The 16,574-nt window shown below is 54.4% G+C and overlaps 6 protein-coding genes across 6 annotated transcripts; 3 read left to right on the plus strand and 3 right to left on the minus strand.

The window, feature by feature from the left end:
* Positions 1–438: 438 nt before the first annotated feature.
* On the plus strand, positions 439–1,785 carry UMAG_02774 (uncharacterized protein; the record flags this gene model as incomplete). The annotated part of the gene is made up of 1 exon (XM_011390828.1): positions 439–1,785. One exon carries the CDS (start codon positions 439–441, stop codon positions 1,783–1,785), a length of 1,347 nt encoding a protein of 448 aa, XP_011389130.1.
* Positions 1,786–5,474: 3,689 nt separating this feature from the next.
* Positions 5,475–8,650, plus strand: UMAG_02775 (uncharacterized protein; the record flags this gene model as incomplete). The annotated part of the gene is made up of 5 exons (XM_011390829.1): positions 5,475–6,448; positions 6,555–7,445; positions 7,563–7,576; positions 7,679–7,710; positions 7,802–8,650. 5 exons carry the CDS (start codon positions 5,475–5,477, stop codon positions 8,648–8,650), a joined length of 2,760 nt encoding a protein of 919 aa, XP_011389131.1.
* Positions 8,651–9,060: 410 nt separating this feature from the next.
* Positions 9,061–9,611, minus strand: UMAG_10598 (putative nucleoside diphosphate kinase; the record flags this gene model as incomplete). The annotated part of the gene is made up of 2 exons (XM_011390897.1): positions 9,061–9,503; positions 9,596–9,611. The coding sequence occupies 2 exons, from the start codon at positions 9,609–9,611 to the stop codon at positions 9,061–9,063; spliced, it is 459 nt and encodes a 152-aa protein (XP_011389199.1).
* A 623-nt stretch (positions 9,612–10,234) lies between these two features.
* Positions 10,235–11,344, plus strand: UMAG_02777 (uncharacterized protein; the record flags this gene model as incomplete). Its single annotated transcript, XM_011390830.1, has 1 exon — positions 10,235–11,344. One exon carries the CDS (start codon positions 10,235–10,237, stop codon positions 11,342–11,344), a length of 1,110 nt encoding a protein of 369 aa, XP_011389132.1.
* A 199-nt stretch (positions 11,345–11,543) lies between these two features.
* On the minus strand, positions 11,544–12,422 carry UMAG_10599 (putative branched-chain alpha-keto acid dehydrogenase subunit e1-beta; the record flags this gene model as incomplete). The annotated part of the gene is made up of 1 exon (XM_011390898.1): positions 11,544–12,422. The coding sequence occupies one exon, from the start codon at positions 12,420–12,422 to the stop codon at positions 11,544–11,546; it is 879 nt and encodes a 292-aa protein (XP_011389200.1).
* Positions 12,423–12,747: 325 nt separating this feature from the next.
* UMAG_02778 (uncharacterized protein) lies at positions 12,748–15,077 on the minus strand (the record flags this gene model as incomplete). The annotated part of the gene is made up of 3 exons (XM_011390831.1): positions 12,748–14,568; positions 14,670–14,800; positions 14,927–15,077. The coding sequence occupies 3 exons, from the start codon at positions 15,075–15,077 to the stop codon at positions 12,748–12,750; spliced, it is 2,103 nt and encodes a 700-aa protein (XP_011389133.1).
* Positions 15,078–16,574: the final 1,497 nt, after the last annotated feature.

Here is a 16,574-nt window from a genome sequence, read left to right on the forward strand (position 1 = left end):
ACATGGTATGACACCAAAGTGGAAAGCAACCTGGGCATGATTGTAACCTTCGCGAAACCGAGCGAATTCTATTAAAGACAAAAAAACCACGATTGGAGTCACAGCCGAAATGCAGGGTTCAATCAGGTGCTTTCAAATCGGTGAACGTCGGATAGCCCTTTTCGTTTCGTTCGGCCCAATGAAACCTTTTCGATTTCGACGTGGCACGCTCCGTGGCTGTCAGGCACCGCAGGCGCTGGTCAGATGGTCCGTGTCCGCCTCCTCATTGAGTGTCACCCGAGAGGTACCGACCACCACCGACTCTTGATGTCTATATCAATAGCAACCCTGACTAATTCTCTTCAGACTCGAACCCCAACCAACTAACGTTGATCAGACTTTTAGCAACCATACCAAAGCAACACCACTCTATTCTCTCTCCAGCCCAAGCCAGTAACCATGTACGTTAGTACGCCCATCGTACACGTCATGACCAGCACAGCAGGAAGCGTCGCCGGCAGGAATGCCGTGTCGTTCGCTGTTCTGGCTCGCACCCATCAACATCCTTACAACGCCCTACCATCGTCCTCCCGACGCGCCTTCTCCACCTCTCCATTCCACCTCAAACCTGCAGTACAAGCAAAGGACCGTCCCGGCTCACCAGGTCTCAAGCATCCCGATGGAAGCTACCTTCTCTTCCACCCCATCTACTCGGAGCATGAACTGGATAGCGTCAAAGTTGTGCACCGCGAGAGCAAGACGTTCGGAGACAAGGTAGCGAGAGCCATGTGCACCGCTGCACGCACAGTGTTCGATATGGCCACGAGGTACCCGGACCACAACGGTAAGAAGTTCCCACCGCTGAAAAGGGACGTCGAAAAGACGGTGGGTCTGCCATCGCATCTTGCAAAGCAAGTTGAGAGGCTGAAGGAGCAAACCAAAGACGCAAGCGTCAACGCAGTTGCAGGTTCGGCAACAGCAGCAGCAGCAACAACAACATCACAGAGCAGCACGACATCACCAACACCGACTGCGACTAAAGTGGTCAATCAAACTGGTGCTGATCTTCAAGAGCTTACCAGTAACGACGGTGCAATGACTCTACAAGAGATGCGTGCCAAAGGGCTTTCTTTCGGGCCCGACGGTTGGCTCAATCGTATGATTTTCCTCGAAAGCATAGCAGGTGTACCTGGAATGGTTGCTGCCACTTGCCGACATCTACAAAGCCTCCGTCTCATGCGACGCGACAAAGGATGGATTCATACCATGCTCGAGGACGCAGAGAACGAGAGAATGCACCTCCTCGTTGCGCTCCATCTCAGTGGAAAGCCCGGCTTGATCGCGCGTACATTTGTACTGCTTGCCCAAGGCGTATTCTACAACTTTTTCTTCATCTTCTATCTGCTCTCCCCCAGAGTGGCGCACCGATTTGTTGGTGTACTGGAGGAGGAAGCGGTGCTTACCTACTCGCTAATCTTGGAAGATCTCAAGGAAGGAAGACTGCCCGAATGGGAAGACGTTCCCGCTCCCGAGATCGCCAAGCAGTATTGGCAATTGGGAGATGAGGCCATGCTGGTCGATGTCATCCGAGCCATCCGAGCTGACGAGGCGACGCATCGACACATAAACCACACCTTCGCTTCGCTCAATTCGGATGACCCTAACCCATTCGCGTTGCGAGAGCCTCCGGCAAAGATGCGCGCAGAGACCTACGGCTTAGAACGTGACGAGGCTCTCGAATGGGCCAAAGGCAAGGATCTCGAAAATGGCTCCGATGCTGCGACGGCGGCCGAAAAGACCGCTTGAAAATCTGCTTTCCAACTGGATTCGTTTTGTGGATGTTAGCCCGAATACCACTGCCACCTTTCAGCTATTCATCAGGTCGCTTGTGAAGGTGAGATAGCTTTGTGCGTTAGCGCAAGGGAAGAAAGTTCACCTCCCCCGGACTGTGCGCTTGCGGGTGAGTTCCGGGCAAGCAAAAATTGATGTGTTCGTGCCCCGCTTTGCGTCACAAACTTAGCCTTTGATGAGGTCGTTGAAGCATGCTCCCCCAAACTTGCGTCTTTGCGATTCTGAGGAAGGCCAAGTGCAAGCGGACGCTTCGGTCGGCCGAATACAAGATTCGTCTTACAAATCGCTGTTGCCCTTCACCGCCGTAAACCCAAGCAAATCTGGCGTGATGGCGGGACTCAAGAACAGGCTCGGTGAAATCATTCCGTTGAATGAGCTTGTCTCCATCTCCTACTTCACGCAAGCTCTTGATCCGAGCGGTTGGACATTCGTTTCTTCTCGAGATTTGACAACCAAAGTTACGATTTTCGAGAGAGTGATGTCTTAAGGAATATCTTCGCTAATACTGAATGGCAAGTAGGATCGTTGCAACAGTCCAGCGGAACCATGTCAAAACGAATGGATTGATTGAGTCCTCAAGGTTTGCTCAAAGTTTAAAGATGAGAGTTTCGAGTACGTTCTGCTTGGATTCGAGCCCACGTCGGCTTTGAGACGAATACGAAATCCGATCCGATAGCATCTGCTAGATGTTTGGCTCGAGTAGCGCGAGAGTTGTTGGAGTGAGACGCAGCTTGTTTCCAGCTCAAACGGTGTCGTAAAGCGGGTCGTTGCCGAGTCTAGCAAGTTTGGCCACTATCGAGTGGTTTGTCAATTCACCGAACTATTCACCGGTCTGAGGTTAATCCTTGGACCATAGCAGGCTGGTCGCTGAAAATGTTGTTTCAAGCTGTCTATACCATAATTATTGCTTGACAACCTCTGCCGAAAGAGATCCCGCGGCGCGTCTGCAGCATCTCATGGGAAAAATCTTGTCAAAAGCGCCTAAGACCGAATGGAGCAACAGCGCAAGCCACAATTATCCCGTCTCCCTTCTGCGTTCTTCCCGGTGGATCGTCAAGTTGGCTTGAATTCAGAAATCGTTTGGATGTTGTGACAAAGCAACTGCTGTAGCGAGTGCGCAAACATTGATGCACGCTCATAGCCTCGAGTCGCGCGCCTTTGAGCTGAGGCATACCTTTGCGGTGCTTCTCGATTAGAAAGCCGGAGCAGTGAACGCAGCCGACAAGGACCTAGGAAGCGAAGCAGAGGCCGACAATGCCTGTTGAGTTAAAGGACGATTTGGCTCAAGATTGCAGCCACAAGCTCCATCTGGAGTAGTTGATGAGCCGGAAAGCTGCGCAACGAAAGAGCTTATATGCAAATTAGCTTATCGAAGCGTGCCAGAGCCGTGCAGATAGCTACTTGGATCGTGACGGCGAGTTTTGCTATGATGGTAGGATGGGCAATCGGGACAATGTGCTTGAAGTGGCCAGCTACGAGCGATCCTTGCAGCCTGTCTGGAGATGTTGAATCAGAACGTCTCTGTTTCTGTTGCGGCGCATACACACACTCATCTGACGTCGAATTCCAAGTGCACTTCTGCCTGTAGCCATCCGTCGCGAAAATCACGGGAAAAATGACGACAGGAAGAGTTCTTGCTTGACTCAGCAGCAAACTCATTCACTCTCTCACTCACCTAATCGACTCGGACGAACAGAGGCTACTGCGCTCTTTTCTCACGCCCCTTCGCCATCACAGTCACAATCTTACTCTGACGTATTCCTCTACTTGCTCGCTAGCCCAAGTGCCTCTACGATCGTCGGCGCTACCGATGCTGACAAGCTGGCGAGAGGTCAGAGCAGACAAGGCGGTCAAGGCAGACAGAGCTTGAGTTTATCCACGCTTTGTCTACAGGATCCAACGGAGGCAATTCTTCTACTTCGATTGCGATCTTTACCCCATTCACATTGACGCAATGTACTGGGAATGGCTCTTTGTCTGCTTTTCTGCGCCATCTTGCTACAGCCAAGCCAAGCATGTCCGGGCTTTGCTATCTACCTCGGTTTGTCGTCTGAGGACGGCGCGGCACGACGAAATCAACTACATCCAAGCACAGCAAGCACAACAAGCACAGCAAGCACAGCAAGCACAGCACACCACGTCCCGGTTCATCGTCAGCGTCTTGCTGGCACGATTCTCGCCAAGGAACCACGACAGGACAGGGTCGCTCCACACTACCGTTTAGGCCGGCGAACCCTGGAACTTCTCGTGGCAGTATTGCAGTCCAGAAGAGTTACACCGTCGATCTGCTCAGCGCTGATCGCGCTTGTCTGGGTCCGACTATTTTAAGTCATTGAAGCGCAACTTTGTCACCCTCAAGCCACACTCGACATCCACACACGACGTCGAGGTCAACCCAAGCCACATCCGACGCTGTGCCTTCCTCAAATTCTTACTGCGTGCAAAGATTCGGTGATTCCGATCAGTCCACTGGCTCCCATTCAAGATTGTCCCGTCTGTCTCGAAACTTCACTCAGTGTCGCTGCCCTCTCTGCGGCAAATCCGTTATCTCCAGCGCATCTTTCACGAAAGAGCAGAGGCCCAAGTTGCCACGGAGATCGATCCGACTTTTACCCCCAAAACGCTGTCAGCTCTAAACGAATCGACTCGTATCGATTCGAACTCAGCTCAGCTCAGCGAGCATACACCTTTCTAGTCAACAGCTGGTTTGCCTCTGAGCAAGTTAGTCGAATCAGCAACTTGACGAATCAGCAGCTTGATGCGCCGTGGCGATTGGTTCATCTAGAATTGCATTGAATCGCAAGTTCTAGACCAACACATACCTCATCTGCAGCGCCGCGCCCAGTGGCGTCTGCGATCCTTGGCAGCTGAGTGCCAAAGCCCGCAATTGCCTAAACGGCTAAGTTGCCCAACTTGTCGGCTAGCTGTTGCTTTTCGTCTGGCTATCCATCCGACACACTGTCAACCAGAAAGCTCACTCTATCTTAGCTTTCCTCGTTCTCCATCCGCCGGGCGTAACGCCACAATTCACTTTGGATCCTACTCTTCTATGCGGAGAAATCGATACAAAGACTGTTTCGTCACTTTGTTGTTTCGCTCGGATTCCGTTGGCATTCTGAAACAGAGCTTCTGAAGGCTCAAAGCACAGAAGCTGGCTCGCTCGTTCGCTCGCTCACGCATACTACACGGTTTTTGCCGGTCCTCACCTCGATCCCTGACTTTCGCAGAGCAGCTGTGACAGCCGCTCGCTGCACAGCCTTTGTCAGACATTCGACCTGAAACGACATAGGCACAGACACAGACACACAGACACAAACACAGACACAGACACAGACACAGACACAGATACAAGTATATCCAGCGAGACGGGTACGGACGCAGACAAGGACTCGGGCTTTCCGGACCACGCTCGCCTTTTACCATCAAGCTACACTCTCCCTTGCTTAACACGTCGGTCTGATCCCGAACCCGACTTGCTGTCATCTTTCTTTTGCATCTCACAGCTTCGCCCCCTTTGAGTGGAGCTTCCGAGCGGCCTGACCATCAGCGACTTTTGGTGCTCTGTGCCTTTCTGCTGTTTGCTGTCCTTCGGATTCAGCTTGAAACGCCCTCGACAGCTGCTGACGAAGCAGTTCATGCAAATCATGTCGTTGTCATCAACAAGCTATAAGGACGAGCCTGCCCATGCTCAGCCTTCTTCTTCTCCTTTTCCACCCACCCGTCTTTCCTTGTCTTCTCCCTCTGTCACAGCTCGTACTTCGAACACAACTACCACCATCCGACTCCATCACCCTCGCTTCTCACCTTCCTTCTCTGAGCGACCGCGTTCCCTCCCTTGCACTGATTTTTCCTCCGGTCCGCAATTGCGTCAATCGAAGCCGCGTTTGAGCTGTCCAACGCCGCCTTCGCCCGCAGATCCAGGTCATACACCAAAACGCGTGGACCACTACGACTGGAGTCCCGTTTTGCTCCTCACTCCTCCGCCCTCCTCGCACATTGGCATTAGCCGAGCCACCTCTTCGTCGCTCGGCAAGCGGCACACCCCCGATTCCTTTGGCACTAGTCCATATCACGTTGGGCGTCGCTTCCACGCGAAAGCAACCGACTTCAGCTCTCCCACCCTTTCCACTCGAAGAGCGAAGGCTTTGTCGCAGCTGAAACCACTTCCGATGTTGTTGCCTTGTACCGCCATGGAGCTTGCCGCGAACAACGAACCGAGCCAAATCATGGTGTCTCACTCGACCTCGCTCAACAGTCCAAAACCTACTCAAGTATCCGAGCACGTAAAGTACTCGACTCCAGCGCTCATCGAGGCACCTACTCGAGCTAAGGGGCGAGAGTCGCCCAAGTTGATGCCATTCACTAAGCCAAGGGCTCTAACTTTGGACGGCATTGACCGACCCGTTCTGCCCCCCTTGCTTGGCAATCTTTCTCCCAACCGCTTCGGTCCAATTCGTACGTCATCTTCCCGGACCTCGTCATCTTTTCGCCACGCAGTGGAGCACAAAAGCAATCCTTACTTTGTTTTCAGCCAGCCTCGCCGGCCAGTCGATTACTTCACACTTCCCGTCTCCTCTTCTCGAGGTGCTCGTGGTCGCAGCACGTCTTCCCCGTTCCAGTAAGTGCTGCAGCGACGTCTAATTGCCGTGACTTTGTGATCCTGTTTTCGGTAAAAACTGATCTTTCTCGATTTTTTACCTTTCCTGTTGATCCTGTACTGCTAGTGCACCAACGAGCTCAGTCCGCTTCACTTGCAGTGAGCTCTATCATGGCGATACGAACGACTTCAAGCTTGCTCAGCCTCTTCGACGACACAGCTCGCCGGTTGGGACTCGCCCCATTGCCGCTGATCCAATTGCTGATCAAAAGGATAGTGGATTCCCAGAGGCCACAGCCAGTTCGCATCTTGATTCGTCTCCTCTCGTCGAAACCGACAACTCTCTTGGTCTGTCTTTGGAGCCGGCTCCCTTTCCGTCAGAGCTGCTGCATTTCGACTTGGGATCGACAGCTCATCGCAACTTGTCTCCGCGAACCCAGGCCGACTTTTTTCCGAGTCATGGTGGCGGCAATCCCAGTCTCTCAGGCTTGAGTGGAAGGAACACGTCTCGTGTCTTTCCTCGTTCTCCAGCCAACTCGTCTGAGGTTTCGTCTCGTGTCTCGTCGCCTTCCAACATATGCGACGACTCGCTGCCCATTCTCCCCCTTGCGCACCACCACGACCTCAATAACAGCAGACCTGATCCATGCCTCTCGCTTCCTGCACTCAAGATCCACGATGACATTTCAGCGACACGCTTTGCTGCCTCGCCTTCTACATTCGAGCCAGTGCCGACGATGGAGGAAGACAGCTTTATCTACAAGATGCCGATCCTCCGTGCCATGTCTCCTCTTGCCGACACAAGCAGCGATAGCGAAGATCAAATGTCTGACGAGCCACTCGCCAGCACAACGATATCACCTCGTTCTTCGACCCCCAAGAAAGTCACTGCACATGTGGAGAATGCACAGCCAGATCTACCGGCGTCACAGGAAGGACGCACGGGTGAGATTTTTGTCGCGATGAAAACGTTACTTCCTCTCACGCTCAAGCAGGGTCGCAGCACTACAGCTCAGCAGTGAGTCTCGGCAGTCAAAGCCTGACCACGACCTACAAGCGCTCAAGGCTGACATTCTCGTTCTGACATTTCCGACCAAGCAGACTCTTTTGCAAGCTTGACTCGACCTCTCATCAGTGTTTCAGCGTCGTGTGAGTGCCGATACTTGACCGACGAGACACGACTTTACTTGGTGACCAGATTAAATATCTGACATGACCGGGTCGCATTTTGCTTCTAATTTGCTTCAATAGCGATGGAAAGTGGGCCTGCTATCGTCGAAACTGTAAGTTGCATTGCCATCAATACTGGGCGTTTTCTGTCTTTCAGAGAGCTGAAATCATTGAGTGCTGATCGTCTTCGCTGCAGATCTCAAGGTCGATGTGTCCTTCCACTTTGAAGACGAGCAAGGTCAGCGTCGGGACAAGGTGCAAGGCGATCTTATCTGCCAAGCCAACAGCGCGGCGGCGTTTGTTGTCGAACGCTTCGCCGTACATATGACTGCACACGTCATCAACAGCGATGGCCGACTTCAAAAGGGTCGTCAGGGTCTTGTACCTCTAATCCAATTTGGACCTGCCCGCGAAAGGGGTCCACGAGAAGCTGTCCAGCCTGTAGAGCTGCGCAGTGGTGGCAACATAGGCAAGGATGCTTCCGCCAACGAACAGGCCGCGGCGAGGTCTGGTAATGTCGCTGCTTTCCGGCGCGTGCAGATTCGGTCAGCCACGATGAACAACGGCCAGCGTGGCGCGGCAAGCCAACAGTTCTACGCACTCAAGCTGACGCTTCTTGCGTACCCGAAGCAGGGTCCACTGACGGTCAGTGCCGGTGTGGAGGTGGCGAACCTCGTCAGCCACCCGATCACGGTGAGGGGTCGATCCAAGGTTCACTATGCAGCTGCTTCTACGGCTAACGCCAAGGCAAATGTCGCTGCCAGTGCCGTCTCGTGCGTCGTTTCCGCAAGCCGTTTGGGCGACCAGCGGGCTATTGCGACTTCGAACGGATCTCGTACGAAGCAAGACAAGAGTGTGCGCGGTAACGGTAAACTTGCTGCAGATGATCGTCGTAGCAGTCGCCGTCTTCAGCCTGCCGAGCAGATCATCTGCACCGAGGTCGCAGACACGAGCCAAGACGCCGACGATGAGTCGGAAGAGCGACACAAGCACGAATCCAGCGCAGCGTCGAGAAGTGTCGGCAGGGTGATGGACATCCGCAGCATCATTTGAGTGCCCCGCCGCGATGGGCCGCTGCACGATATTGCATGCTAGCGCGAGCGCCATCTGCAACGCGACACGAGACTGGCAAAGTTGAGACCTACAGACCGCTTTTGTCAGGACGCGAGAATCCTTTGTGGTCTCATTGTTATCATGCGTGTCACGACGAAGTGGATCGAGCATGTGGGTCAATAAAGGCCAAACCAATAATCACGAATGTATCTGTGTTTAGCATCGGTCCTTTGCCGCTCATTGCAGACTAGATTGAAATGTTCAAGAATGACGGCTTTCTTCTAGCTTGGGTCGTTTGCAGGCGTTGTCACAGTCGTAGAGAGGTGGAGGAATGGTGAAAGGGGTTTTTATTATGTCGGGGAGCTAGGTTGAGCTGAGTGGGTGAGGGCGGGATTGCTCGTTGCTCGGGATTACTCGTAGATCCAGGAGTCGACGGCGCGGGTGTACTGGATGGTGGGGTTCTGCTCGCCGAACCAGAGGGCGATTTCGGCCTTAGCGCTCTCGACGCTGTCGGAGCCGTGGCAGACGTTGCGACCGACGTCGATGGCGAAGTCGCCACGGATGGTTCCGGGGGCAGAGTCGAGCGGGTTGGTGGCGCCGAGAAGGACACGGCCGGTCTTGACGGCGTCCTTGCCTTCGAAGACGATGCAGACGACGGGGCCGGAAGCCATGTACTTGATAAGGCCGGGGAAGAACTTCTTACCCTTGAGGTCCTTGTAGTGCTTTTCGAGGTGCTCCTCAGAGGCGTGCACCATCTTGAGCGCTGCAATCTTGTAGCCACGGTTCTCAAAGCGCTTGATGATCTCTCCGACAATACCGCGCTGCACGCCGTCGGGCTTGATCATAATGTAAGCTACCAACCCAGTTGAACCGTCACGTCAGCTATGCATTCTGCAACCGTGTTGACCAGCTCACCCACGTCAAGTAGCTAACGTGCACACTTACTCTGCTCAGTAGCCATTTTGAACAATGCCGTCGATGATGGACACGTCGAGTTTAAAGGTGGTGATGGATGCGATCGAAGCGTGCGAGAGTGCAAGTGGTATATGGTCGAAATGAGCAGCAGCGTGAACAGCACCAGTTCGGTCACAGACCAACGCCGCCGCCACATGCTTTTGGCGTCTGCCGCTGCGACGTGATGCTGGTTCTGGTGGCAGCACGCAGCAGAGCTGCACCAAACTTGTGCTGCTCCTTTTTCAGAAGAAAGAGAAAGAACAAAACAAAAATGAAAACAAAAGAAAAAAAATGAAAAAAGGAAAGAGAGAAAAGAGAGAAAAGGAGAGTTTCTCTTCTTGGGTGATCAGTGCATCTTTGACATTCGTGATTCACGTATTCTAACATTCTCGTGCAGTTATTTGATTGCTTGCTTGCTTGCTTGCTGACTGCACGCGTTTCGTACGGAAAGAAGAATGAAGACGCACACGTGACAGCCGCGCTTACAGCTGAACGGTGGAGGAGAGAGAGAAGGAGAGACTCACCTGCATGGACCCTTTCCTCGCCACCTTTTTGGCGTCGCCTGGTTGTGGTTGCTACAGGAACACCAACGACAGCCATTTGCGACGAAGCTAAGCAGCTGGCTGAAGCATGTCGCTCTCGCTCTACCCGACCGTGTCGTCATCCAAGACAATCAACGGTCTGCCTTGGTCGCTCGCGAGCTCATTTCGGGAACGCAACATCAGCCTGCCTAACTTTGCGCAACTGCGCACCAAGGAGCTTCGATCGGGACATCGACAATCGGTTCGCGGGCTGGGGTGGTCGGTGGATGGTCGCAAGCTCGCTACGTGCGGTGCAGATCGGACGGTGCGCATCTGGGTTCCAGAGAGGTCGATTGACCATCGGGCGAGTACGGAGCTGCGCGGGCATGCGGATAGCGTGGATCAGCTCGTGTGGAATCCGGTGCTGGCGGATGTGCTGGCTACGGCAAGCGCGGATAAGACGGTGAGGATATGGGATACGCGCGTCAAAGCCAGTCAAGGCGCGTCAACGACGATCGGTACGCCTGGATCCAACATCAACATCAGCTACCATCCGTCGGGCAAGTACTTGGCGGTGGGCGATAAGACGGATACGGTGTCGATTGTGGATACCCGCACGCACTCGATTGTGCATACGGTGTGCACACGTCGTGCAACGCCACCGGCAGATTCGACTTGCACGCAAAGCACCGTGCTCAATAGTCACGACGAGATCAACGAACTCGCATTTTCAGCCGACGGCTCGCTGCTCCTCCTCTCGTCTGGCTCCGGCTCGATCCATATTCACCACACCGATTCCTCACCTCAACCGTACGCGAGGATCCATTCGCATCCCGCACATACAGCCAACGTCTTCTGCTTGCAACCCGACCCGCTCTCGCGCTACATCGCTACCGCTTCGAGCGACTCGATGATCTCGCTCTGGCACTCGACCGAATACGTCTCACTAAAAATGCTCACCACTCTCGCGTTCCCCGCTCGCGCTATCGGCTTCAGCTTTGACGGCGAGCTGCTCGCCGCAGGCGGAGAAGACGCGTTCATCACCATCAACGCTACCTCGCCCAGCATTGTCGGTAACGACGAGCTAGCTACCATCGCGCTAGGCCCAGGCACCATGATCAACACGCTCGCTTGGCATCCCTCCAAGTACGTGCTCGCCTACGCTGGCGATGAGGCGCAGCAAAAGGATACGGGCACAGTCAGGGTTTTCAACCTCTGATCCCCCGCTCGCGCTTTATGCACACACATCTTTCGCACTTTGTCGCAATGTATTATGACCGTTTCCAGGCACTTGGATTTGCGTTCGAAACTCGACACGCTTCTGTACAAGTCGTCTGGAAAACCGAACCGAGCTGAACCGACTTGAACCAAAGCCATGTTGGCAATCACCGAGCTGGCAACTGGAAGTGGGTGGTGCATCAATAGGTCAAACACTTGACGAGCGCATCGGCGATCCTGATTGCGTCAGGCTTGTAGAACAGCTCGCCGACATGAGGGAAGGGGGTGTCCCAGCCTCCGACGCGCAGGATAGGTGATTCCAGGTGAAGGAAGCAGTTCTTCTGCACCTCGGCGGCGATCTCAGCTCCGACACCGGCGGTCACAGGAGCTTCGTGGACAATGACACATCGGCCGGTTTTGGCGACCGACTGAACGAGCGTCTCTCGATCCCAGGGCAGGATGGTACGTAGATCGATGAGTTCTACCTTGGCGTCGCGGATCGAGAGAGGAATGTGTTGGCTGATCGAGTTGGGTGGGTTTCGCAAAAGCGAGAGCGCTTGCTCGCACGCATACAGCGGAGCACCCCACGAAACCAAGGTAACATCTTGGCCGCTCATAACCACGTCAGCCTTGCTCAATGGCAAGCTGAAATCGTCCAGTGGCACCTCCTCGACGGAACTCCTATAGAGCATCTTTGGCTCCAAAAACACCACGGGATTCGGCTCCCTTACACTAGCCGCCAACAAGCCTTTCGCCTGCACGGCACTTCTGGGAACTACCACCTTCAGGCCAGGCACACCCATGAAAAACTGCTCGACGCTCTGGCTATGATACAACGCACCATGTCCAACCCCCTGACAAGGCGCGCGTACCGTCAACCTGCCCACGTCAAACTGGCCTCCCGATCGATAGTTGTACTTGGCCGCCTCGTTCACCAACTGATCAAATGCCGGAAAGATGTAGTCTGAAAATTGGATCTCTGCAATCACCGTATGCCCCATATCCGCCATGCCAATCCCAAAGCCCACAATCCCCTGCTCGCTCAACGGCGTATTGAACACGCGATCGCGCCCAAACATCTCGGCTAACCCCATCGTCGACCGAAACACTCCGCCAAACGCCACATCTTCCCCAAACACCACCGCCGTCGCATCCGTCGACAGAATGTGTGCTTGCGCATCGCGGATCGCCTACGCCAACGCCAATCCCCCCACCAAAATACAAGAAAACAGAAAAGAGATCCAAGCCAATCGTCAGTATGCTCAATGCCACAAAACGCCAACACCACAGCACGCCGTCCAAGCACGTCAAGCGCAAACAGTGCCAACAGTCAGTCTATACATGCTCCAACATTGTGCCGACTACATAAGACGAAATCGAGAAAAGAAAGAAAGAGAAAAACAACTACTGCTTGGCTTCCAGATCGCGCTTTCGAGCTTCGAGCGTCATCGCAAGCTGCTGGCCGCTAGCGTGAGTGAGCACATGCGCCAACTGTTGCGCGGGCGCGCTGAGCAGGCCAACGATCTGCGACCTAAGCTGGTCCAGACCGCCGATCCTGCCCACATCTCGCGTCTGAGGCACGTGCAGCAACCTCTTACCCTCGAGCACCGCGGCAAGCGGCACCAACCTCGGGTTGGCTACCGCGGTCTCGGGGAACTTGGCTCCCACAGCGGGTGCTCGAGGAGGTACATGGCCCAGCGCCCGGTCTACCACATTAAGCAGCGCACTGAGATACGCAGGGGTAAGATGTTCGCATGTCAGCAAAGCGATCGGCCCGCTCAACGCAGGCTGCAACGACTTCATCGCCGCGTTCTTCTCCGACAGCTGCCGCGTGACCGCCTTGATCAGACCGGCGCGCACAACAGTGAGCGAAGCTTTCGACGTCTGGCCCTCGGCCAGGTTGATAGCTGCAATATCCGAACGCACTTGCGCGAGCTCGGCAACTGACAGATTGTTGTGCTGCAGCACAAGCACCATCTGGCTATCGCTGAGCAGGCGCAGGTACTTTTCGTACAGAAATGACTTTTTCGCTGGGTACTTTCGCGTCGTCGGCTTGACTGCCGACGAGGTGGCTGTCACGCGCGCAGATGCGCGAACGGAAGCTTGGGTCGTGGTCGAAGTGGACATTCTACGCACCGTGTACATATTCATCTTTTTGGTTTCTCTCTCGATTCTCTGTTCTCCGTCCAAGAATTTGAGTCCTGGCGTGGCGAGCGCCGACTTGGATGTGGTGCGCAGCAGTGCACTCTCGCTGACCGCAGGTGCCTCGGATGCGCTCGGCGGAGCGACTTCGGCGACAGCGGCGACTCGGCTCGTGGTGGCAAAGCCTCGGAAGAACGACGACGACGACTTGGCCTGCACCGCTGTGCGTCGGCGGCTGACGAGCGTGGAGCGCGACGACGAGGCAAGAGGGTGCGCGGCCGTGTGCAACATGCGAGCGGGCGTCTCGGGGTCGTTACGTGGCTCGAGACGGTGCTCGGCAGGCGACTCGTGGGCGGGAGGTGGCACGTACGAGCCGCCCTTGAGCTCCATTTCTCGCGTCTGGTCGACACCATCCTCAAAGATTTCGTCGGCAACGCCCCAACCTTCGGTGGGATCAACAGTCCTCTCGATAGGACGGCTGAGCGCCTCGTTGGTGAGGTGCTTGATCTCTTCCTCGGCAAGCTGGATGTCGAGCACGCGGAAGTTCTCCTCGATGCGCTCGGGGGTAACGCTCTTGCTGATGGGGATGATGTCCCTACCGAGAGTCCAGGCGAGCAGCACCTGAGCAGGCGTGATATTGTTCCTTTGAGCTACGTCGACGACGACGGGGTCCTCAAGCGACTTGGCAACGTTCTGGTTCGAGCCAAAGGGCGAGTAAGCCTGCAGGGTGACACCGTGGGCGTGCGCATAGTTGCGAAGCTCCTCGTTGTGGACACCGAGGTTGACCTCGACCTGGTTGACGACGGGCTTGATGGAAGCCTCGTCAACCACCTCGCTGGTACGACGGATGTTGAAGTTGCTGACACCAATGTTGCGAACCTTGCCCTTCTTGACCATTTCCTCCATGACGCGGTAGGTGGCCATAAAGTCACGAGAGAGGTCTTCGCTCTCGACGGGGTGACCACCGGTGCTGCGAATGGAGGGAACCATAGAGCCCTTGGAGTTGAGGAAGGCTACAGGCCAGTGCATGAGGTACAAGTCGAGGTAGTCTGTGCCGAGATCCTTGAGGGAAGCGTCGAGTGCCTATGAATGGGATGAAAGGATAAGCAACGAAGAGAGTTGGAGTCAGCGTGGTGCACTCGGAGGAAGATCTTCGAGACGAGATGGAGAGAAAGCAGACCTACCTTTTCAACGTGCTCTGGATGGTGAAAGCTGTTCCAGAGCTTGCTGGTGAGCCACAACTGAGATCGAGGAACACCAGCCTTCTTGATACCGGCGGCGACAGCATCCTCGTTTCGGTAAGCCCAAGCGCAGTCTGCGAGTGAGCACGTTGGAATGAAATGGTATGGGAAGGAAGAGCAGAAGAGAATGTGAGGTCAGCCTCGGATTCCAACACGGAACTGCATTTCGTGGAACATTTTGTGAGCCAAAAAAAACGTACCAATGTGACGGTAGCCAGTCTTTATGGCGTGAGCGACAGCCGGGGTGGCCTGCTCCTTGGACATCTTCCAGGTGCCAAAGCCCAATTTGGGAATCTGGGCACCATTGGCCAAGGTGAAGTTGGCAGACCTTCGGACGGAAGAGGCGTACATGATCGCAACTGACGGCGAAAGGAGTGAGGGTGTGTGGTGGGAAGCTACGACGAGTAAGCTGCTAGCGGAAAGACTTCCGTGGGTTGCAGAGCGAGAGGCGTCGAGCGTGAGGAAGCGGTGGCCAACGGTGTCAATTAAGCTTGGCGATGACGAGCGGCGCGGAAGCAAAGCGATGACAAGCTGATAGCGAGAGGTGTGATGATGAGAATGGTGATGGTGAGTGTCGGGAGAAGCGAGTCTTGAAGATGAACGGGGAGACAAGACAGAGAACACGAGCTAGAGAGAGAAACCGAAACGGAGAACAAAAAAAGATGAGCAAGTACACAGCAGCAGACGGCAGACGGCAGTGCCGATGAGAAGGTTAGTTGGTCCACTCAGGCCTCGAACCGTGCTGCAGATACGGAGAGGAGAGGCGGAGAGGCGGAGAAGCGCCAAAATGGGTCCAAGTGGGGCGAAGCGATCTGCAAGGAGCGAAAACAGAGATGGACTGCGGAAACAGGCTCGAGCGGAGGGCTTCGGGCTTGAAGGTTGTAGTGCGGTGAAAGCCTAGCAGATGTGAGAGTGAGAGCGAGAGAGAAAATGAGAACGAAAACGAAAGCCGAGGCTGCGGTAACAGTTGCTCAAGAATGATGGTAGCACGGCGTAAGATCACTGTCAGCCACCAGAACAAGTGTGATGGCAAAGAAAGAAAAAAAAAAAAAGGTGGCAGCACAGCACACAAGTCGCATCACATCCAGGTCTTTTGATCAGGACACGCCGCAAAGCTACAAAGTGACGGTGTCTCGTAAGAGAAAAAAGAAAAGCCTTGCTTTGCGGGCAGAGCCAAAAGAAAAGGCGTGAATTGCTTTCTCTTTGAATTTATTAATATGATTCACGATTTTCAAAAGCAAGTCTTGAGCGCACTGTTCTGTATATTCATTCATTCATTCACCCATGTGACCTTGGGGTGTGATGACTGCTTCATCACTTTGATAACTCGTGACCTGGTGGCGACATACTTCTATTTCTTTTAATCATAAACATCGTCACAGCAGGCCGCTGTCGCGTAACTTTATAGAGCTGGTTGATGCTCACTTGCTGCGAATCGTGAGATGACGAGCGCACTTTTGACCGCGTGCGAACCGCAGACTCACGACTCTCGGCTCACAGATGACGAGTGTGAGTTGGCTATGAGCACTTGACTTGCTAGAATGAAACGAGACGTGGGCTTGGTTGCCAACCAGCTCCCACGTCCGGAATGTCTGGGCGTCCGGATTGCCAACTGCAACTGGTCACTGCTCCGCACGCGAGCCAGATCAGGTTGGGATCTAGTTACAGCCAAGTGACTGCCAAACAAGTTCAGACTCTTGTTAATATGCTCCGCGTGGTGATTCACTATTGCTGCTGCTAACGTTAGCTCAACTGCGGGGTTGAACACGCAACCAGCGGGTTGCTGCTGTTACTCTTGTTCGTGTTCTTGCTCGTGCTGCTGCTGCGGGATCAAGTTTGCCGAGCGTC

This window comes from Mycosarcoma maydis, chromosome 6 (genome assembly GCF_000328475.2).
Source record: "Mycosarcoma maydis chromosome 6, whole genome shotgun sequence".
NCBI lineage: Eukaryota > Fungi > Basidiomycota > Ustilaginomycetes > Ustilaginales > Mycosarcoma > Mycosarcoma maydis.